This window comes from Scyliorhinus canicula, chromosome 21 (genome assembly GCF_902713615.1).
Source record: "Scyliorhinus canicula chromosome 21, sScyCan1.1, whole genome shotgun sequence".
In the NCBI taxonomy this organism is placed as follows: domain Eukaryota; kingdom Metazoa; phylum Chordata; class Chondrichthyes; order Carcharhiniformes; family Scyliorhinidae; genus Scyliorhinus; species Scyliorhinus canicula.
In genome coordinates, this window is record NC_052166.1 from 17,142,655 (window position 1) to 17,167,418 (window position 24,764).

Here is a 24,764-nt window from a genome sequence, read left to right on the forward strand (position 1 = left end):
GCCCTTGACCAAGGCTTTTGAACTTATCAATCGGGAAGTGCTATTGAAGACCCTGTTAAAGGCTGGCTGTCCAGAGAAGTTCATCAACATCCTCCGACTCCTCCAGACAAGATGCCGGCAACAGTCCTCATTGATAGAAATAAGATTCTTGAAAACTTAATCGAAACCAAATTTGCACAGCCCTTGCATTGAATAGCCAATGAAGGTTGGAGCCCATCCTTTCCCCGGGCCACGAATACCATCTTCTTTCACAGTGATAGAAAGCCCTTTGCTGCTTGACTCCAATCTTGATCTCAATGTGTCATCACCTCCCACCCGTTTCTCCATTTACGTTGGCACCATCCTTCACCATGTCAAGAGCAAGCTTCCTAATGGAGTGGACATCGTCTACAGGGTGGAGGAAAACCTTTCAACCTCTTCAGGTTGAAATCCAAGAAGAGAACAACACTAGCTTCACTCATGGAACTTCAGACATCGCCATCACCACTCTCTTAGAAGAGAATCTCCAAGCCAACCGTGACAGTTTCACGGAAGCATACTAAAGAATCGGTCTCAGCCTCAACCTCAAGAAGACTCGAGTCCTTTACCAACGTGCCCCAGGGCAAGATCCAGTCTCACCCTCCATCAAGATCAAGGAGAAACTCTCCTAAATGTGGAGCATTCCCCATAACTGAGGAGCCACCTCTCCTCTCAGGCTGACATTGATGTGGAGATCCAACATTGTATCCAATCCATCACGCCTCCTTCGGACACCTATGGCTGAGAGTCTTTGACAGCCGTGTCAGTGCTGATATCGTGTACAAGGCGCTTGTCCTTCGGCTCAGAAACTTGGACAACGTACAGGCACCATCTCACTGCCCGAGAGAGATACCATCAATGCTGACTGAGACGGATTTTCCGAATCAGCTGGGAAAACGGCGATATTAACATCAGTGTCCTTGAAGGAGCCAAGAGCACCAGCATCAAGGCTGTGATAATCCAAAACCAACTCTGCCTGGGCTAGCCATGTGCTTAGGATGTTAGAGTCCCGGCTGCCACAGCAGATAGTCTTTTCCCAGCTCAAGGGAGGCTTCCGAGCAAGGGGAGGACAAAGGCAGCACTTCAAAGACATTCTGAAGGCTTACCTCCAGAAATGCAACATTGAAGTCGACGCCTGAGAGACCCTTGCTCAGAAGAGACCTACTTGGGGGAACCTCCTGATTGAAGGGTCACAATTCTTTGAGGACACCTGACGGCAAAAGGAAGTCTGGACAAGGAGTCTGAGAAAGGAATACCAGCGATCCTGAGTCCAAGGACCAATCACACCTCCCGGAAGCACCTGCCAAATTTTGAAGATGTGGCTCTGGGATCAGGCTCATCAGTCACGCAAGAACCCACTGATCCCTTGACCAGTAACACAGAGTTTCTTAGGTACACAACCACACTCGTTAGCAAGTGATTGCCAAAGAAGACCAGGAAGAGGAGAATTTAGTGGTGTTTTCAGCAGAGTTTAAAAGATGAAATTATAAAAGTCTTATTAAATTGACAGGTGATGCATTGTTTCTGATGCTGATTGAGCTTACTGCGTATTTTCTATTTTTATATAATAATTTAAGCCAATGTTAAAAGAACTTCCATCTGTCCTTCCCAACTGCAGATTTGTGGAGCTAAGCTCTCCACAACCATGCATTCAGTGTCATTTGCTGAACTTGGGGCTCTTTGAAGATTGATCCCAATTTTAGAATCAGTTTATTCAAGTTAACAGGGCAGCGGGAGAAGTTAATTCCCATTGTGATGCTCGTCATGACTCACTTCTCTAAACGGAAAAGAAAGGAAAGCAAAGAGAGGATTTGAAAAAATATTAGCAGGTAAAATCAAAGAAAATCCAAAGATGTTTTACCAATACATTAAGAGCAGGAGAATAACTAAGAAAGGGTAGAGCCCATCAGAGATTTATATGGTAACTTGTAGGTTGAATCAGAAGATGTGGACAATGTTCTCAGTGTGTACATTATCTCTGTCTTCACTAAGGTGAGGGATTGTTCAAACATTCCAGTTAAAGAGGTGTGTGAAATATTAGATACAATAAGCATAGTGAGAGAGGAAGTACTGGAGGGAACGGCGTCCTTGAAGGTGGATAAATCATCAGGGGCAGATGGATTGTATTTCAGGCTGTTAAAGGAAGCCAGGGATGATCTAGTGGATGCTTCGAGGATCTTTTTCCAACCCTCACTAGATATAGGTGAGGTCCCAGAGGATTGGTGGTCTGTGAATGTTGTACCATTGTTTAAAAAAGCTTCCAGGGATAAGCCAGAAAACTGCAGGCCAAGTCAGTCTGGCAAAGTATTGGAAAACTCTGAAAGATAGGATAAACTGTCACTTAAAAGGGCACAAATTGAAGAACGTGTCTTACTAACGGAATAGAACTTTTTGAGGAAGTAACAAGGAGGATTGTTGATGGTAGTGCAGTGGGAGAGTGTCTACATGGATTTCAGCAAGGCATTTGACAAGGTCCCACATGGCAGATTGGTTACAAAAGTGAGATTTCATGCCATACAGGAGAAAGAGACAGATTGGATCCAAAATTAGCTCAGTGACAGGAAACAAAAGGTAATGTTCGATGGATGTTTTTGTGAATGGAAAAGTGATGTTCCACAGGGCTCAGGGTTGGGGCCCTCCAGTTTGTTGCACATATTAATGATTTAGGCTTAAACGTGGGAGGGGTGATTGAAAAATTTGTAGATGACACAAAAATTGAACGTGTAGCTGATTGTGAAGAGGATCGCTGTCGACTCCAAACTGATATCAATGAAGAGTGGGGAGAGAAGCAGCAGATGGAATTCAATCCAGATAAATGTGAGATAATGCATTTGTGGAGAGCAGGAAAACGAAGGAATACTCAATAAACAAGAAGATATTGAGAGGGATAGAGGAAACGAGAGATCTTGGAATGCACCCTTGAAGGTGGCAGGAGAGATAGATAAAGTGGTCAAGAAAGCATATTGGAGGAGGTATGGAATACAAAAGCGGGGATGTATTGATGGAACTGTATAAGATGGTCTAAAATGCTGGTTTGGTCAAACCTGGGGTTTCTGTACAGTTCCAGTCACCACACTGCAGGACATAATTGCTGTGGGGAGAGTGCAGAGGAGATTTACAGGAATATTGTCAGGGCTTGAAAATTGCAACTATGAGGAAAGATTAGATAGGTTAGATAGAGTAGACAGGGATGATGTGTTCCCCCCCCCCCCCCCCCCCCACCAATTACTGGGGGGCATAGATTTAAGTTGATTGGTACAAGGATTAGAGGAGTTATGAAGAAAAACCTTTTTACCCAGAGGGTGGTGGGTGGCTGGAATTCACTGCTGAAGTTGGTGGTTGAGGCTGAAATGCTTAAATCGTTTAAAAGGTAGCTGGGAATGCATCAAAAATGCTGTAATCAGCAAAGCTACGGTCCAGTGCTGGATCGTGGAATGAAAATGAGCAGCTAGTTTCCTTTTTTCTCTCTTGGCCAGCACAGATACAATGGACTGAATGGCCTCTTTCTGCCGTGTAACCTTTCTATAGTTCTGTGGAATGTCATGTACACGGCTTGCAAGCTTGAACTGTGTAGTACAGGAGAGATGAGAAAGTGTATTTTCTGTATTTGATTGAGCACCTTCATCCATTCTTAAATTTTAAAATGAAACATATCTGTTGCTTAATGGTTTCCTTGTATCATGTATCAACATCTGCATGTGTGCGCCTGTGCATGTGGACTGAGGTGGGTAGGAGTGACAAGTTTCCTTCCCTGGAAGACACTAATGAACTAATCAGATTTTAAAAATACATCCAACAATTTTGTAGTCAGTGCAGTCATGAGATTTGTATCTGCATATTCTGCATTATTATTTCAGGCATTCAGGAACATAACCACTGCATCATTGTTGATATCCTTAGATATACACTCCATTAATCCCCTGGTTTTGTACTGCAGGATGTGGCAGATTCTCGACGGATAAACAGCCACATTCATGAGGAGGATCAAGAGGCACCGTTACACCTGAATGCAATGATACTGTCTGGTGAGTTCTGGCCACCACTGAAAGAGGAGAAGCTCGAGCTCCCTCCTGAGGTGAAGGAAGCAATGGACACTTATACCAAAAAATATGAGAAATTGAAAGTAAGTACTGAGTATTTATGCAATTGCTTTCTTCTTGACTGCAGGGAAATAATGCAGGGAAAACACAAGTGTATTTTGCATAAAATAGCTATTTTTCATGGTTCAGATGTCCTAGACAGGACTACCTTCAGCCAATCTGCCTTACAAACTCACCTGGGAGCTAAGTAGTGGTTTTACAGTAAGCAAGCATTTTTGGATCTGGAAACTAGGATTGAAAAGTTGGTATTGAGTACACCCTGTACATCTTAAAAGGACCACCACTGATGCTGCAAAAGAATATCTGGAAGATTCTGGGGCTGTTCCCTGTGGAGAAACACTTCTCTGCCTTTTGGTGCCTGTTTGATTAACATGACGAGACTAAATGTGGTTGTAAGAATGCACACTCATAAATATGTGTCCGCTGCCCCACTAACATGGGGCAGTGAGTTTCTTTGAGCTTACTTTGTCATTCTGTGTTGCATGATCTTCTTTGCAACTGCACTTCACCATGCCCCATCACAAGTTAGATATTTTTACACTCTATTGCAATACATTCCCTCAGTACAGATTTCCTATAGAGGTGTATTTTTGGACATTGCAACCACATACAAGGTCATGGTGTACGAAAGAAGGATTTTGGTAGAGGTTCAGAATTTGTTGTCCTATTTCTGTACTGCATGTTTCACAATTAAAGATTTTTGAGTTTGAGTTTACGCTTCAAGAAATCAACAAAGGAAAAATATTGCTGTCGGATTGGAAACTCAGAGTAATGTTTGTACTAGTTTCTTCAATTGGAAAAAAGGGCCACTTTAATATAACCAAGAGCTCATGAAACCTTGAAAGAAATGTAAAATGAAGTTCAATTTCTCTTTGACTAGCACATAGGGAACTTGTCTTTTGCTTTGACAGCTCTGAAAGCACCGTCAACATCAGTGGAAGCAGATTTTTAAAGATATTATTATCCAGTGATGTTTCTACTTTGAAAACCTGAGATGGACCTCTTTTTGCTCACTGTGTGTGACTTCAAAGGCCAATGCAATCGAGGTTTCTCTCTTGGGGTTATGGTCTATGGTTTCATCTCTTTCAGGCCATGAGATCGTTGAACTGGAAACCTCACCTGGGAAATGCTGACCTGGAGATTGAGCTGACAGATCGGACATTGTCTCTGTCTGTCTCGCCTGTCCATGCTGCCATCATTATGCAATTTCAACAGAAGAGTAAGTATCTGTGTGTCATTGGTGGCAAATAAGACAAGATTTTGCCAACATTATCTCAATTAAACACAAAAGCAATGTTCAGCTATCTTCCATGGATGAATAGGGATATTGGGGAGCAACTGAAGCACAGTACCATCTAACACATTTGTCTCCTGTGTGGTATGTGCCCTGCTTCCATTCTATTACGTAGAAAACCTTGTTCTTATGTCCTGGTCATTGTCAACATTGAGTTGCAATACAAATGACCAGAAAAGACTAGTGAAGCACGTTCGATCTGTGGGTCGATGAAGTTGAAATAGAATTTTTTTCCATCAATCTTTCCCTATCTCTATCTTTCTCCAAAGGATTTGTCCCCTTTTCTAGGGTTCACTGGCATTGGCCACTCTGCAGGACCTTGATCAAAGTGGCAATGTTTAATCTTCTGAGCCAGGACCGTGTCTGTGGGCTGCACAACTGCGTGGGCATCACAGCCGAGCCCAGTCTGGTCTTCGTGCGCAGATGATTGTACAGTAATCAGAATTGGAAGTGCTGGTTCATTTTTTAAAAATCCTTTCTCATTCTCCCTTCCTAACGGAGGGGAGCTGGGACCAGTTAGTCCATCCCGACTGATATATCACACGCTAATTTCCGAATATGGGAACTATGGTTCAGTCATTCATTAATTTAATTGGGTATTGGAGCAAACTGACTTATCAGCTCTTGAGACTTTCCCCCATCAATTCTTACATTTAGTAGCTTCAAGAATTTTTATGATTTTGAATTGGGCATAATGAAGATCATAAATTCAATTCGTTCTTTGACAAGACGATCTCACATGATCTATGTACTGTATGTGCAACTGGAATCATAGCTGAGTTTTTGTTGAATGTGTGCATCTATAGGCACCTGGACTCTGGATGAGCTCAGTGACGCACTTAAGGTTCCTGTCATCGCACTTCGAAGGAAGATTGCTCTTTGGCAGCAGCAAGGGGTCCTGAAAGAGGATCCCACAGACACATTTACAGTGATTGAGGAGGAACAGAAGGATCAACAGGAGAAAATGGTTTTGATTGATAGTGACGAGGAGGGAGACTCCGCCATGGCTTCACAAGCCGATCAGAAAGAGGAGGAGTTACAGGTACAGTGTTGTGGTTGATCACATTATGATACATTGCATGTTGATAACTTGTTATCCTTGGATCCTTGGTTACAATAATCAAGGTAAACGTTCTCCCCCCCCCCTTCCCCTTACTATAAATTATCACAAAATCCCGGGGAAATATCTTAGTACTATAAGCTGTTGGGTCCATCAGTACCCATCCTGATATTACCAGTGTTCATGGCTATCCATTGACTCCACTTATGTGGGCATCATATTTCTGGAAGATAACCGCAGGGTGTCCCAAAGCGCTTTCCAGCCATGAAGTACTTTTAAAGCAGTCTTTATTAATACAGCAGAATCCCGCAAACAGCAATGTGGTGATGACCAGATCATTTGTTTTAGTGTTTTGTTTGAGCGATAAAAATATTGGCCAGGACACTGGGAGAACTTTCCTCCTCCTCCTTCAAAATAGCGCTGTGGTATCTTTTACATCCACCTGGGTGAAATTCTTCTGGCACTCCCTGTCTCAGCTTGAACATAAAGAGAAAAAGGCCTTGCAGACAAAGTGCTGGATGAAGCCCAATGCCATGGCACTGGATTCCTGCATGAACCTTCAGCTTGCAGAGCAGCAGGGGCTGAGCATTCATCCTGCATAAAGTGTTTTGGTTTGAATAAAGTGGTTAATTTGTGTCTCGCAGCTCTTTTGGACGTACATCCAGGGTATGCTGACCAATCTTGAGAGTTTACCACTGGAGCGTATTCACACCATGCTCAAGATGTTTGTGATGACGGGGCCAGTTATGGCCGAAATTGACATGCAGGAGCTTCAGTTATTCTTACAGAAGAAAGTAAAGGACCACCAGCTCGTATATTCTGGCGGAGTGTACCGGCTTCCCAAATCTAATTGCTGAATGAGAATCCACGCTCAGAAAGGTAACAGATTGTCTTTTTACACTGTAGTGTTAGGATGTCGGTGTTGCCATCCCTTTTAACCGTAATAGCTGCATTGATCCCTGGACTGCCTTGACATCCAGCAATATGTCTGTCACCTTGGACCATGGTTTTGAGACCTTGCTTCATGCGTTATAATGCTGTGATGGACACTAAGGCTCTTCTAAGGACACCAACGTCAGCCCTACATTCAAAGTACAGTATGAACACCTGAGATTTCCAAAGAGTTCCCAACATTTCACTTGTGTCCTTTTTTTTTTGCTCTGCCATGATGTGTTCATTTTTTGTGTGAACAAAAACACTGGGACAGCTGACTGCTCAGAAGGTGAAACAAAACTTTGCCCTATCACTTGTACCCATTAACGTGAAAGGATGGGCCTCCACTAAATCACTGGTATCTGGAGCTCAGTGAGGCCTGGGAAAATGTTTGTTCCTTGCAGTGCAGTTAAGAGTTAATTTTTGGAAGTAAATAGGTTTGTAAATATTCCTGTTGTTCAGTTAAAAAATCAAAAGCTACCATTGTTACAATGTGGGGTTTTGAAAAAACTGCCTTTCCGCTCACATTGAGAAGTTTTCATACAAAAACACAGATCTGGAAGATGTAATGAAATGCGTCTTCAACGCTCAACAGTTGTTGCCACTTGCAGTGAGAGCTTCCTACACTTCAGGTAATCTCACCAAACTCTCCCGTGGTTTACCAAAGAAGTGGAATCTCTTGTTAAGAGGAAGAAGGAGGCCTATGTGAAGATGAGGCGTGAAGTTTCAGTTGGGGCGCTTGATAGTTACAAAGAAGCGAGGAAGGATCTAAAGAGAGAGCTAAGACGAGCAAGGAGGGGACATGAGAAGTCTTTGGCAGGTAGGATCAAGGAAAACCCAAAAGCTTTCTGTAGGTATGTCAGGAATAAAAGAATGACTAGGGTAAGAGTAGGGCCAGTCAAGGTCAGTGGTGGGAAGTTGTGTGTGGAGGCTGAGGAGATAAGCGAGATACTAAATGAATACTTTTCGTCAGTATTCACTCAGGAAAAAGGTAATGTTGTGGAGGAGAATGCTGAGACCCAGGCTATTAGAATAGATGGCATTGAAGTACGTAGGGAAGAAGTGTTGGCAATTCTGGATAAGGTGAAAATAGATAAGTCCCTGGGGCCTGATGGGATTTATCCTAGGATTCTCTGGGAAGCCAGGGAAGAGATTGCTGAGCCTTTGGCTTTGATTTTTATGTCATCATTGGCTACAGGAATAGTGCCAGAGGACTGGAGGATAGCAAATGTGGTCCCTTTGTTCAAGAAGGGGAGTAGAGATAACCCCGGTAACTATAGGCCGGTGAGCCTCACGTCTGTTGTGGGTAAAGTCTTGGAGAGGATTATAAGAGATACGATTTATAATCATCTAGATAGGAATAATATGATTAGGGATAGTCAGCATGGTTTTGTGAAGGATAGGTCATGCCTCACAAACCTTATCGAGTTCTTTGAGAAGGTGACTGAACAGGTAGACGAGGGTAGAGCAGTTGATGTGGTGTATATGGATTTCAGTAAAGCGTTTGATAAGGTTCCCCATGGTCGGCTATTGCAGAAAATACGGAGGCTGGGGATTGAGGGTGATTTAGAGATGTGGATCAGAAATTGGCTAGTTGAAAGAAGACAGAGGGTGGTGGTTGATAGCAAATGTTCAGAATGGAGTTCAGTTACGAGTGGCGTACCACAAGGATCTGTTCTGGGGCCGTTGCTGTTTGTCATTTTTATAAATGACCTAGAGGAGGGCACAGAAGGCTGGGTGAGTAAATTTGCAGACGACACTAAAGTCGGTGGAGTTGCAGACAGTGTGGAAGGATGTTGCAGGTTACAGAAGGACATAGATAAGCTGCAGAGCTGGGCTGAGAGGTGGCAAATGGAGTTTAATGTAGAGAAGTGTGAGGTGATTCACTTTGGAAAGAATAACAGGAATGCGGAATATTTGGCTAATGGTACAATTCTTGGTAGTGTGGATGAGCAGAGGGATCTCGGTGTCCATGTACATAGATCCCTGAAAGTTGCCACCCAGGTTGATAAGGTTGTGAAGAAGGCCTATGGTGTGTTGGCCTTTATTGGTAGAGGGATTGAGTTCCGGAGCCATGAGGTCATGTTGCAGCTGTACATAACTCTGGTACGGCCGCATTTGGAGTATTGCGTACAGTTCTGGTCGCCTCATTATAGGAAGGACGTGGAAGCTTTGGAACATGTGCAGAGGAGATTTACCAGGATGTTGCCTGGTATGGAGGGAAAATCTTATGAGGAAAGGCTGATGGACGAGGTTGTTTTCGTTAGAGAGAAGAAGGTTAAGAGGTGACTTAATTGAGGCATTCAAAATGATCAGAGGGTTAGATAGGGTGGACAGTGAGAGCCTTCTCCCGCGGATGGAGGTGGCTAGCACGAGGGGACATACCCTTAAATTGAGGGGTAATAGATATAGGACAGAGATCAGAGGTAGGTTTTTTACGCAAAGAGTGGTGAGGCCGTGGAATGCCCTACCTGCAACAGTAGTGAACTCGCCAACATTGAGGGCATTTAAAAGTTTATTGGATAAGCATATGGATGATAATGGCATAGTGTAGGTTAGATGGCCTTTAGTTTTTGACTTCCTATGTCGGTGCAACGTCGTGGGCCGAAGGGCCTGTACTGCGCTGTATCGTTCTATGTTCTATAGAAATCAGAAAGTTCAGATCTCAGAAATAAGAGACCCTAATCTTATACAACTAACTCTTTTAATTAACTCTGAGGAGAGGTCATTTGTTGACCTTGACACTCGGACTGTACTTAGCCTATGACTAATGAGCATACTAGTTCTAATAACCCCCGTTCGACCTCATCTTGAATGTTGATATGGTCTCTGCTTCGGTCCCTAGCTATGTCGGAGCGTCCCACCACCTCACGAGATTATATATGAAAATAAATCCTCTTGCTCTCTTTCCCCCCCCCCCCCCCCCCCTCCCCCTCCCCCCACACACACACACACACACACACACACACACACAACCCAAAAAGAAGTTCAGGGTAGGTGAATTGGCCACGCTAAATTGTCCCTTAATTGGAATAAAGGAATTGGGTACTCTAAATGTATCATTAAAAAAAGGCAAAAAGTAAACTTTATCACTCCGTCTTTGCTGTGGCATGGTGGTGCAGTTAGCATTGGTGCCTCACAGCACCGAGGTCCCAGGTTTGATCCTGGCCCTGGCTCATTGTCTGTGTGGAGTTTACACATTCTCCCCATGTTTGCGTGGATTTCGTCCCCACAACCCAAAGATGTGCAGTGTAGATGGATTGGCCACACTAAATTGTCTATTAATTAGAATAAATAAATTGTGTATTCTACATTTTAAAAAAAAAACCATTCCATCGCTTTTATTTCTGGCTGAGACAGTTTCTTTAACGATGCTAATAGCTTTTGGCCTGGAAACGCCGCTTTGGGATTTTGAAATAGGCTGAGTTTCTTTTGATTGAAATTCTCTATCTTTGGGATGTATTCCAAACTATAAGCGATAGGGCCCAGAACCTGAGAACAGGAGGGAGCGAGTGATGTGTTACAGTTTCTACCTTTTGCCCTCAAATACTTTTCCCTTCGGGTCGAGAAAATACTGAAAAAATCCACCTTGAACAGGAGCCACCAAATGAAATGAAATGAAATTAAATTAAATTAAATGAAAATCGCTTTTTGTCACAAGTAGGCTTCACATGAAGATACTGTGAAAAGCCCCAGTCGCCACATTCCGGCGCCTGTTCAGGGAGGCTGGTAGGTGAATGTGCAACCACTCACTCATAGGCCGTCGCCGGAAGTCCCCATTATCGACCACATTTACACTGCTGAGAAACAACCAGGCTTTTAGTATATTAGAATGGTTCTCTTAACAGGAGAAGCACGTGGTCCAGTGGTTAGCACTGGGACCCAGGTTTGAATCCCGACCCTGGGTCACTGTCCGTGTGGAGTTTGCACATTCTCCCCATGTCTGCGTGGGTTTCATCCCCATAACTAAAATATATTCAGGTTAGGCGGATTGGCTATGCTAAATTGCCCCTTAATTGGAAAAAAAATAATTGGGTAATCATGGAATGATTGGTTGCACATTTGGTGGCTCCCGCTTGAGGTGGAATTCTGTGGTCCTGTTTCATCCAAATTAAGGGGTGTTGGTTGGTGAAAGATGCAAAGTGTCTGTGGTGAACAAAATATTGGAAAGGATTCTGAGAGAGGATTTATGATTATTTAGAAAAACGTAGTTTGATGAAAGATAGTCAGCATGGCTTTGTGAGGAGCAGGTCATGTCTCACAAGCCCCATTGAATTCTTTGAGGATGCACACATTGATGAAGGTCAGGCAGTGGATGTCGTGTATATGGATTTCAGTAAGGCATTTGATAAGGTTCCCCATGGTAGGCTCTAACAGAAAGTTAGGGGGCATGGGATACAGGGAAATCTGGCTGGTACAGAATTGGCTGGCCGAATGAAGACATCAAGTGGTAGTGGATGGAAAGTATTCCGCATGGAGTGTCCCACAGGGATCTGTTCTGGGACCTCTGCTCTTTGTAGTTTTTATAAATAACTTGGATGCCCTGCTGCCTCGTGGCGCCGAGGTCCCAGGTTCAATCCCGGCTCTGGGTCACTGTCCAGGGTGGAAATGGCTGTCACGAGGGGACATAATTTTAACGTGATTTGGGGAAGGTATAAGGGAGATGTCAGAGGTAGGTTCTTTACACAGAGAGTGGTGGGTGCGTGGAATGCACTGGCATCGGAGGTAGTGAAGTCAGTCTTTAGGGGCATTTAAGTGACTCTTGGAAGGGCACATGGACAGCAGTAAAATGAAGGGGTGTAGATTAGGTTGATCTTAGATTAAGATAAATGGTCAGCACAGTATCGTGGGCCGAAGGGCCTGTACTGTTCTATGTCGGTGGTGGTGTGGTAGCTCAGAGTATATGGCGATTATGGTCTCTGGGTGCATTTGCAGAAGGGGGAACCAGCGGTCGCAGTGGAGGCTCGATGTAGGTTCCTAGCAGACACAAGGTGGTTTGCGAGAGGGTTAGGCCATCCGGAATTATGTGGAGCTGAATAAAAGGAGTGGGGGGGGGGGGGGGGGGAGGTTTCGTCCTCCACGCTGTGGGAGGTGCTGAAGGTATGGGGGGAATTTATTTTGATTCAGGTGCGTAGGGAGAAGGTGGAGTGGCCAGAGAGGATGAAGTTGGTGGAGGACAGCTTGAGGGTGGATCAGAGGTATTCGGTGACGCCTGATAACATAATATTAACGGAGAAGCAGAGGGTCCAGATGGAGTTTGGGATCATGCCTATGGAGAAAGCAATGGACAGAGCCAGGAGAATGATATGAGAACGGGGAGAAGGAGAGTAGGATGCTGGTACATCAGTTGAGGAAGCAGGTGGGGGCGAGGGAAATTGGGAGGGCGAGAGACAAGAGGGGTACGGTGGTATCAGAGCCAGAGGGGGTGAATGGGGTTTTTAAGGCTTTTTATCAGGGTTTGTATAAGTCGGAGGTGAGGTGAAGGGATGAAACGGTATCTGGATGCATTGGAGTTCCCAAGGGTTGAGGAGGTGAAGTCGGACGGACTGGGGGCCCCGATCGGTCTGAGGGAGGAGATGGACTGTGGGGTCGCTGCAGGCGAGGATCGCATGGGCCGGAACAGCTTCCCAGTCACGCTTTATAAAAAGTTTGGGAGGGAGCTGGAGCCCCTGCTAGTGGCGATGTTTAATGAGTCGAGTCCCCCCATACCACCGCCTTCAGAACCCTACATCTAGCCTCCACTGTGACCCTCTCCTTCCTCCCCAATTGTGTCTTGGGTCTCAATTTTGCTTAAGGACTCGGAGCAGAGTGGATCGTATCGACCAATCTCGCTGCTGAATGTAGATGTGAAAAAAAGTGAAAATCGTTTATTGTCACGAGTAGGCTTCAAATGAAGTTACTGTGAAAAGCCCCTAGTCGCCACAGTCCAAAGATGTGCAGGTTAGGTGGATTGGCCATGCTAAATTGCCCGTAGTGTAAGGTTAATGGGGGGATTGTTGGGATACGGGTTACGTGGGTTTAAGTAGGGTGATCATTGCTCGGCACAACATCGAGGGCTGAAGGGCCTGTTCTGTGCTGTACTGTTCTATGTTCTATGTTCTTCTATTCTATTCCGGCGCCTGTTTGGGGAGGCTGTTACGGGAATCGAACCGTGCTGCTGGCCCGCTTGGTCTGCTTTCAAAGCCAGCGATTTAGCCCTGTGCTAAACAGCCCCTGTTGGTGCGCTGATAGAGGAGTGTGTGCCGGGGGCTGTTAGGGGAGGACCAGATTGGGTTCGTGTAGGGGCGGCAGTTGTCAGCGAAAGTTCGGAGGTTGCTGAGTTTATTATGATGCCCTCGGAGGGGCTGGTTGTTTATGTGTTCTGGACTTGCCCGAAGTTGAGGGGATTCTGCAAGGGCTTTTCGAAGGTTATGAAAAAGATTTTGGGGGCGGAGATAGCTCTGAGTCCGGAGGTGGCAATATTTGGAGTGTGGGAGGATCCAGGAATGCAGGTGGGAAGAAAGTCCTATGTTTTGGACTTTGCCCAGAGACAGAATTTGTTGTGCTGGTGGGACTCCATGCGGCATAAGGTCGGGGTACGGATGAGCAAATCGGCAGAATTTCTGCAGCTGGATCAAGTTCGCTAAAAGTGGGGCGGAGGAGGGGTTCACTTTGAGGTGGAAACCGTTTATTGACTTCTTTAAGCAGGATTAAGTCGTCAGCGGGTGGGCAGGGGGTGGTTTGGTTTGGTTTGATTTGTAGTCTCAGGTTGCGGGAGGGACGAAAGATTGGGGAAAATAGCAGATTCCGGGGTGGTAGGCAGGTGAATGGGTGGTTTCTAAGGAAAGGGAAGGGTTTTGTGACCTGCGCATATATTTCTGTTGTCCTTTTGGTTTTGACGTTTTGTGTTTGTAAATATTTAAAAATGCCTTCAATAAAATGTTTTTTTTCAAAGAAATGGAAATGGTAAGAGCCAGTTCATCTTTGAAGTAGTTTTTTTCATCAGCAAGTGTGAAATTCCACAGGTTTGTCTCGGCATGTCTCGGAAATTCTCACAAACTGACTAAGTTGTAATTCCAAACATGTCAGGTGACCTGTGCAGCCACCTTAAGCCAGTGACTCTGCTTGCTATAAAAAGTCCTCTGAATATATTTTTGACATGGAAATGAAATTAAAGATTAATATTCCACAAAATCAATATTTCTGTTCGATGTTTTGAAGTCAAATTTTCCAAGCATTTTATTAACTACGATGGAGGATGCGTGTTTGAAGGCAATGATAGATATCCTGATAAACTGAATCTATCTGCCTGGCTGCATCACATCTACACAATGAGCACAATAATTATCTTTCATCAAAATGTTTTTCATCAAGGCTGTTGTCTTGGACTCTTCCAAGGGTTCTTTATGATTTGGACACAGTGTAATAAAGAGAAGGACAGAGTTCCTGTACTCTACTTTATCAGCAAAATTTTATACAAATAAGAATATAAAACAAGAATCTCACGCCCTTCTGCTCATCAGGGACCCCTGGGTTGACAGAGGCTTTGAGATTCGGCTCCTGGCATCTGTCGCGACTCTAGTCCTAGGTGACGTCCAGCGAACGAGCAAAAGGGCCTGATATTTATCCAGTGAAGTAAATAAGTCTGGTAGATAAGCAGTTGGGAAAGTCAGCAAGTTGTTGCAAATAGTTGGATAAATGAAGTATTAAACAAGCATTGTGTGGCATGAGAATGCTGCAGTTTGAACAGCTGGAGCTTTATGTTCCAGTAAACATCCTGGCCATCTGCCAAATATCCTTACAGTGAACAGAATTAACTCATTTCTTACAGCTGTCCACTTCTGGGAAGCAAAATCTAGTTTTTCTTCTGTGCTTTTAACTGGAAAGCAGGCTGCTTCTGAATTCTAATATTTTCTTCTTTCTCAAGGCTGGCAGTGTGGATCCATGTTGAACATGAAGCTTATTGCCTTCTGTAACCTATGATCCAGAGACTTTTGGAAGGAATAATGATGCAGTCAGCACTTCCCACTCAGCAGTGATTACAAGAACTTTGAAAGCTACAAGAATTTTCTTTCTTCAAGATCAGGATTCACCCATGACCAAGACCTCTGGCAGAACTCTGCCACTAATGTCCTTGGTGATGAATGAGTTAACAAGTTGTGATGGATCTGAAACTAATTGTAAATGTCCCTGAGCCTTTTTGAGCCACAAAACTCCACAGATGCGTGGGGAGTAGATTTTCTACAGTAAGTAACTCCTATCACTGATCTGAATGTGTGTAAAGAGCCACATTATCTCTATATTCGCTCCCTGTGACCAGTGATTGGGTGATACAGATCAATTGACGTTCACTGTATGTGCCAGTTGAAATTCACTTTGTAAGTTCTTTAAATGTTACACTTGCGTTAGAATCTGTTGTTTAATTTCTATTGACGATAGCACTCTCATTCTAGCCCTAAAGCCAACAGCACAAGATGCTTTGGGGTGTGGATATTCCTCCGAATTGTTTTGGTATGTATCAACTCTGCTGTGAGTCTTGCCTGAGCTTAGATTGCACACATTGAGACCAGGCAATCAGATATCCCTGGAATCTTGGTTTCCTTTTCAATTAGAGAGGGAAATAATTAAACTATCTGAGTTAAGACCATCTTTAAAGAATGGACCAATAGTCCTGAAACTCGTTCTTAAGTCCTGTGCGGCAATTCTGCACTTCGATATCTTGTAGTTGTGTAATAAGTGCAGGGTAAGAACAGGAAGTTACAGATTTTTAGCAAGCGGAAAGGGCTGCAGGTAGGAGGAAAGAATGACAAAGGCAGTAACATCTGTGCCTCAGTAAACACTCCATTTGTCAATGAAAGGGGGAGGAGAGAATGAAATTCCTATCTGGTTATTTCAGCAATGTCAATGTGATTATAGCTGCTGTTTCTCTCTCTCTCCTCAAAACGGTGGAATGTGGCGACGAGGGGCTTTTCACAGTAACTTCATTGAAGCCTACTCGTGACAATAAGCGATTATTATTATTAAAACATGCACTGCTTTATTTAACAAAGATGACTGTGGATTATGTATGTTTCACAGATAGCAGCAAGGTACAAAGAGTTTTGCAGTACATTGTGACCATTGGATTGTGCCTGCCTTGGGCAACAATTACCAAACAGTATTTTATTTTAGTCCCTTACTACTGAGGAATTATGATTCCTTCTAATCTTAATTAAAATATTGATAATAATTTGCTCTCAGAGTTTGTTAGTCTTTGAGTACTCATCATAGAATCATAGAATTTACAGTGCAGAAGAAGGCCCATCAAGTCTACACCGGCTCTTGGAAAGAGCACCCTACTCAAGCCCACAACTCCACCCTATTCCCATAACCCACCCAACACTGAGGGCAATTTTGGACACTAAGGTGCAATTTAACATGGCCAATCCACCTAATCTGCACATCTTTGGACTGTGGGAGGAAACCGGAGCACCCGGAGGAAATCCATGCAGGCACGGGGAGAATGTGCAGACTCCGCACAGACAGTGACCCAAGCCGGGAATCGAACTTGGGACCCTGGAGCTGTGAAGCAGTTGTGCTAGCCACCGTGCTGCCCAAAACTGTACAAATATTTACTCAAGAAATAATCAAATACTGGAGCATAATTCTCGCCAAGTTATCATGGAAGTTTCTTCCAAATTGGATATTGGAAATAGAATCAGACAATCCCTACAGTGAAGATGGGGCCATTCGGCCCATCAAGTCTGCATTGACCCTCTGAAAGACTACTCCACCCAAACTAACTCATCTGCCCCATCAGGGATGGCAAGAGACAATACCAGACTAAGCTGGGGTCACAGACTAATGTCAAGGACACTCATCTGTTGTGGCAAGGCTTAAACAACATAACGGGCTGCAAAGCAAAGCCAAGGAGAATCTCCAGCAGCAGTGCACCCCTCCCCGATAAACTCATTGCATTCTATTCTTGGTTCAAGCAGTAAATCATAAAACTGTTTCAACTGCCCCAGCAGCCTCAGACGCACCCATACTAACCGCCACAGCTTTCAAAGTAAGTGACGGGTCCCTGGTCGTGCACTCAGATCCTGCGTGGACCAACTGGCGGATGTGTTCGCGGACATCTTCAACTTCTCCCTACTCCACTCCAAGGTTCCCATCTGCTTCAAGAAGACCACTATCATACCGGTGCCAAAGAAGAACCAGGCAACGTGCCTCAATGACTACCGTCCGGTGGGCTTGACATCGATTATTATGAAGTGCTTCTAGAGATTGGTCATGAGACACATCAACTCCATACTCCCAGAATGCCTTGATCCACTGCGATTCACATACCGCCACAACTGGTCCACAGCAGACGCCATCTCCCTGGCCCTACACTCATCCCTGGAGCATCTCAACAAGGACTCATACGTCAGACTCCTATTCATTGACTACAGCTCCGCATTCACACCATAATCCCAGCCAAACTCACATCAAAGCTTCAAAACCTAGGGTTTGGCTCCTCCCTCTGTAACTGGATCCTCGCCTTCCTGACCCATAGACCACAAAAAGTAACAACACCCACTCCATGATAGTCCTCAATACCGGGGCCTCGCAAGGCTGCATACTTAGTTCCCCACTATACTCCTTGTATACACATGACTACTTGGCAAAATTTGGCTCCAACTCCATCTACAAGTTTGATAATGACACGACCATAGTAGGTCGGATCTCAAACAAAGATGAGTCAGAGTAGGTAGAGAACTTAGCATCATGCTATAACGACAACAACCTCTCCTTCAATGTCAGCAAAACTAAGGAGCTGGACATTGACTTCAGGAAGCAAAGTATCGTACTCATCCCTGTCTACATCAATGGTGCTGAGGTGGAGATGGTTGACAGGTGTGCACATCACCAACAATCTGTCCTGGTCCACCCACGTTGATGCTGCGACCAAGAAAGCACAACAGTGCCAGTACCTCCTCGAGATACTAAGTAAATTCGGCATGTTCACCCTCTTACCAATTTTTACAGATGCACCATAGAAAGCATCCTATCTGGCTGCATCACAGCCTGGTATGGCAACTGCTCAGTCCAAGACTGTAAGAGACTACAGAGAGTCGTGAACCCAGTCCATCACACAAACCCGCCTCCCATCCATTGACTGTTTGCACCTCCCGCTGCCCTGGGAATGTGGGCAGCTGTTGCACGTTTTGCTATGGGCGCAAAACGCGTTTATTGGGGTGTATTAACTTCCAAGTGCTTAACACCACTAGGCTCTGTTCTATGTATTTATTCAGCTCAGGAGTCGCCAGGCGCCGTATAGACACCGTCACGAGTATTCCAAGGTCAAGTTCAAAGTAATAAAGACGATACACCGATTAGTAAGGTCCAAACGATCAATATTTATTATACAATTATAATAAATACTCATGCACACACTAAGAGACTAAGCTATGACTAAACTAAAGTAATCAGAATACTTATCTAACAGGAACAGGCAAGGTCAGGGAGCGAGGCCTTCGTCCCGGTCTTGGGCTGCAACCTTCAGCAAGCGTTCTGGTCACTGGGGGGTTTAGCGGGCTTAGTTCGCGTAGCGAGCGTCGTACTGGCACTTACGGTTCGGCGGCTGGTGCTCAACGGCTGGAGTCAGGATACAGCTTCAAGGTCTTGGTCAGGGTGACCAGCCCCGAAGTGACGGCCCTCACACACGAAAAGACGGTTAAAGACTTGGTTGAGACTGTGAGGTCTGCACAGATTGCAGCCGCAGTTCAGCTAGGAAAACGCCGTCAACAACGCACAGCTTGTTTTAATAAGACCGTACACCCCACAGAATTCCAGGTTGGGCAACAGGTAATGTTATCTGTTTACAACCCCAGCAGTTTTTTGGCTCCAAAATATTCCGGTCCATACTCAATTTCGGATAAAATTAGCCCCTCAGTTTACAGGATAAAATATCCTAATGGGAAGACCGCGTGGTTCCATATCAACCAGTTAAAGGCGTATGGAACACAGGCCAACCATGCTCACCATGTCCTGCTAGACGCAGCGGAACACTTCACCCCGCCCACCAGAGACACCTTTCCACCATCCCCCTCACAGACCAGTTCATCAACGGACTCGCCCACGACTCCGCCCACAGACCACGACAGACCACGCCCCGAAACGCCCACAAGCTGCAGGATACAGCTTCAAGGTCTTGGTCAGGGCCGGAGCACGGAACAACAGACCGGACAACACGAGGTCCCTGTCTTTTATAGGGATCCCAATGTCCTTCCCTCTTCTTGGGCGGGCTTTAACCTTTGGTTATCTATTGGGTCAATTCCCCATCGATACTGTTTGAATTCCCCAATGCGAGGGGGTCTCCGTGATGGGGGGGGGCGTTTCTTATGCCCTTTTGTTTGGAGGTTTCTGGTGCCTCGATGTCTGGGCCTTGGTTCAAATGTGTCCATTCAGAGTCAAATGTTTCTATTGTGTGGGTGTTCAGGTCTGATTGCCTCATTAGTATGCAAAGCGTTTTGCCATTTGCACCTAACTAAGGTCTTCTCACCTGAGCCCAAACTGGTTTCTGCTACTTGCAGAATGCAAAATGCTGTCTTTGCAGACTGCTGTTTTGGCTAAACTGCCTTTTTCCCTGCAGTCTTAGCGCTTGGCTTACTTTGTAGCTCAGCGTCCATTTTAGGTGGCTACATTCCCTCCTTGTGATCCTTACAATCAAAATATTGTGAAGGATCACCTATGTACGTTGCCTTGAGTGCATCTGGGTTGCCTTCTTTGTGTCCCCTGACCTCTTGCCAGTTCCTGGGCTACTCTATCTTAAACTATGGGAAGAAATTTTTTTTACCTGATATCTCTACTTGGCGCTATGTCAAAGGGGACATGCATTACCACAAACGGGAACCTCTACCTATCACAATTATCCTTAACCTTAACTTAAACATTTCATCACACTCTAAAACCTTAACCATTCACACCACAACATCACACTTCCTAACTCGGCAGTCGAGTATAGGACAATATAATACAGGGTCGAACTTTATTTACAGAGTGCTTTATTCATCATGGGGCAAAGGGGATTGATGAAATCGGAAAATAGGAGATCGAACTCCATAGACGGAGGGGCAGGAACGGGAGGCTCTCCTCTTCCACTTCCTCAACCTGAGGGTCTGTACAAGTAAGGCGAGGATCGCAATCACTAGCAGTGATTCGATCACGTATGACATGGAGTACCATGTCATAAATTTTGTGCACCAGGTCTGAACCTCACTGATCAGAGCTGAGCACTGGGGAGTGGCTGTAAGGGAAACATTTACGGTGGGGGTTGTGGGGGAAACGTGTCTTGCTTCCACCCATACAAATATAACATTTAAAAGCAATAGGTGAGCTTCCATCATCTTCAACTTGTTCTTCCTTCTTTCTTCCTCCTGTATGGACAATCCTTGCTTCGATCCCTGTCTCGTCCTTCGAAAGCTATGGGATCAAGCACAGTATCTGTCAATACACAGTTTAAGATCTTTACCTGTTAGTGCATCTGTCTTTTAAATTCCAATTGACCCTTTAAAAATGACTGGCCAAGTCACACCCTGTGACTCCCCTCATTTTTTTTTATTTTTTTTTTCAAAAGCGAATTTGAAGACCAGAATACACCTAACAATCCTTCTCCTGCGAGCCGTCTCGCAGGCTTTGCTAGTTTACCATCCGAATGTTCCCGGATGTAAATAGCATGTGGGATGGCGGCCTAAGGGCTGCCTAACGAAAAATGAAAACAACTTGGAAATGAAAGGTCGAATGGGTTGCGTATGGGCCGCTACGGGTACGAGTTGGATGGGATCCCCGGGTAGGGCGTGCTGTGCCATACCCGAGCTTGGCTGACCAAGGTTGGTTCTCAGACAGGGCGGGTCCTCAGTGCCGTTTGTCCACTGCCTGAGTAACCTGGATTAAAACGGGTACGAATGTGTTAACCGTGACTTGCAGCCTCTATTCGCCGGATAGAGGGGCACCTAAAAACAAGGGAGCCAAGATGCTCCCACTGAGGATTGAGCTGGGCTTCAGATATTGTAGCCGATAAGGTGAGCTGCTCACCATAGGAGTTCTCAGACGTATCTGCAGATAAACTATTGTGTGTGTAAGGCGGTCACAAGCCTTACAACTTTGAAAAGATCTCCAATCAAACTGGTTTTTTGGAACCGAAGTTCTCAAAGGTATCGGCGGACAAGCTAACGTGTGTGTGAGGTGGTCACAATCTTTTCAGCTGAAAAGAAGATGTCCATCCTCCAACTGAACCATTTACATTCCTGAAAGACAAACAAACATAAAACGATAGACAAACATACGTGCAGGTTCCATCAGAAAGGACATCGTTTCCCTCAAACGATTCCTATTTTACATCATCTGGACACCTCACTTTGACTCTGCCTCTGTGAACAGGGTCACAAAGGGGTTGCCGTATCGGGATTCAGACACCGTGTCGTCCTGCTCTCCCGGATCCCACACCCTTGTGTGGATCAGGCATGATATTTTTGAATTGTGTGACAGGGGGTCCCTTTCATCGTTGCGGACAAGTCTGTATGAATTGTCCCTGTGCCATAGTGTTGTGTCAAGTGTGTTGTCGGGGTAGTCGGGGTCGGGTGGTGGTTCTGGGTTTTTAAGGTAAGTGACTTCCATGGGGTCACTGGAGTCGGGGTCGTAGTTGGTGCAGTGTGGGCTGTATGGCTGTGTGCTGTCGCTGTCCTCAGAGTCAGGGTCTGTCCTGCTGTCTCTGCTGTGGCAGCTTGTGGGCGTGTCGGGGCGTGGTCTGTCGTGGTCTGTGGGCGGAGTCGTGGGCGAGTCCGTTGATGAACTGGTCTGTGAGGGGGATGGTGGAAAGGTGTCTCTGGTGGGTGGGGTGAAGTGTTCCGCTGCGTCTAGCAGGACATGGTGAGCATGGTTGGCCTGTGTTCCATACGCCTTTAACTGGTTGATATGGAACCACGCGGTCTTCCCATTAGGATATTTTATCCTGTAAACTGAGGGGCTAATTTTATCCGAAATTGAGTATGGACCGGAATATTTTGGAGCCAAAAAACTGCTGGGGTTGTAAACAGATAACATTACCTGTTGCCCAACCTGGAATTCTGTGGGGTGTACGGTCTTATTAAAACAAGCTGTGCGTTGTTGACGGCGTTTTCCTAGCTGAACTGCGGCTGCAATCTGTGCAGACCTCACAGTCTCAACCAAGTCTTTAACCGTCTTTTCGTGTGTGAGGGCCGTCACTTCGGGGCTGGTCACCCTGACCAAGACCTTGAAGCTGTATCCTGACTCCAGCCGTTGAGCACCAGCCGCCGAACCGTAAGTGCCAGTACGACGCTCGCTACGCGAACTAAGCCCGCTAAACCCCCCAGTGACCAGAACGCTTGCTGAAGGTTGCAGCCCAAGACCGGGACGAAGGCCTCGCTCCCTGACCTTGCCTGTTCCTGTTAGATAAGTATTCTGATTACTTTAGTTTAGTCATAGCTTAGTCTCTTAGTGTGTGCATGAGTATTTATTATAATTGTATAATAAATATTGATCGTTTGGACCTTACTAATCGGTGTATCGTCTTTATTACTTTGAACTTGACCTTGGAATACTCGTGACGGTGTCTATACGGCGCCTGGCGACTCCTGAGCTGAATAAATACATAGAACAGAGCCTAGTGGTGTTAAGCACTTGGAAGTTAATACACCCCAATAAACGCGTTTTGCGCCCATAGCAAAACGTGCAACATTTATTGACTGTTTGCACCTCCCGCTGCCCTGGGAATGTGGGCAGCGTAATCAAAGACCCCTCCCACCCAGGTTATTCTCTCTTCCAACTTCTTCCATCAGACAGGAGGCACAAAAGTCTGAGAACAAGCACTAACAGATTCAAAAACAGCTTCTTCCCCACTGTTCGTATACTCCTGAATGACTCTCTTATGGGTTGATCTGATCTCTTCACACATTTTCTCCACTGAGTAGTACTACACTCTGCATGTGCACCTTTTGCCTGTGTCTATGTATTTACATTCTGTATTTATGTATGTCCTATGTTTTTTCATGTATGGGACAATCGGGACTGTACGCAGAACAATACTTTTCACTGTACCTCGGTACACATGACAATAAAATAAATCCAATCCAATCTAACCCCAATAACCCCTCAACCTAACCGCCACATCTTTTTGGGCACAAGGGGGCAATTCAGCATGGCCTATCCACCTAACCTGCATCTCTTTGGATTTGTGGGAGGAAACCGGAGCACCTGGAGTAAACCCACACAAACACTAGGAGAACGTGCGAACTCCACACATAGTGACCCAAATTGAACCCTGGTCCCTGGCGCTGTGAGGCAGCAGTGCTAAGCACTGTGCCACCATGCCGCCCTAAATAGTTTGTTATTTCCACTTTCGATTCAGTTCATGGTAATGTGTACTGAAGGATCAGACAACTCGAGTCCAGAGATCATTATTTATGTATGCATCTCTTGCGTTGTATCATACCCTTCAGATAAATGACAAAACATAGAACTGTACAGCACAGGACAGGCCCACGATGTTGTGCCGAACTAGTCTGAAACTAAGATCAAATCAACCTACTCCCAATCATTCTAGTGCACTCCATATGCCTATCCAATAACCGCTTGAAAGTTCCTAAAGTGTCCGACTCCGCAACCATAGCTGGGAGTGCGTTCCACGCCCCAACCACTCTCTGAGTAAAGAACCTACCTCTGACATCCCTCCTGTATCTTCCACCATGAACCTTATAGTTATGACCCCTTGTAACAACTACATCCATCCGAGGAAAAAGTCGCTGAATGTCCACTCTGTCTATCCCTCTTATCATCTTATACACCTCAATTAAGCCACCGCTCATCCTCCTTCGCTCCAATGAGAAAAGCCCCAGCCCCTTCAACCTATCCTCATAGGACCTACTGTCCAGGCAGCATCCCGGTAAATCTCCTTTGCACCCTTTCCAATGCTTCCACATCCTTCCTATAATGAGGTGACCAGAACTGCACACAACACCTCGAATGTGGTCCAACCAAGGTCCTGTACAGTTGCAGCATGACCTCACAGCTCCCAAACTCAATCCCCCTGTTAATAAATGCTAACACACTATAGGCTTTCTTCACGGCTCTATCCACTTGGCTGGCAACTTTCAGAGATCTATGGACATGAACTCCAAGATCTCTCTGCTCTGCCACATGATTCAGAACCCTGCCGTTAACCCTGTAATCCGCATTTAAATTTGTCCTACCAAAATGAATCACCCCACACTTATCAGGGTTAAACTCCATCTGCCACTTTTCAGCCCAGCTCTGCATCCTATAAATGTCTCTTTGCAGCCTACAACAGCGCTCCACATTATCCACTACTCCACCAATCTTGGTGTCATCAGCAAATTTA

At 45.3% G+C, this 24,764-nt stretch overlaps 1 protein-coding gene across 1 annotated transcript in view; it reads left to right on the forward strand.

Annotated features, from left to right (window-relative positions):
- Positions 1-16,618, forward strand: part of anapc2 (anaphase promoting complex subunit 2) — a 68,891-nt gene extending 52,273 nt beyond the window's left edge. The window contains 5 exon segments of the mRNA XM_038782589.1: positions 3,956-4,141; positions 5,208-5,337; positions 6,219-6,454; positions 7,117-7,351; positions 15,312-16,618. Of these exon segments, the coding sequence (XP_038638517.1) occupies positions 3,956-4,141; positions 5,208-5,337; positions 6,219-6,454; positions 7,117-7,329 (765 nt within the window). The 3' untranslated portion in view covers positions 7,330-7,351; positions 15,312-16,618.
- The last annotated feature ends 8,146 nt before the right edge of the window (positions 16,619-24,764 follow it).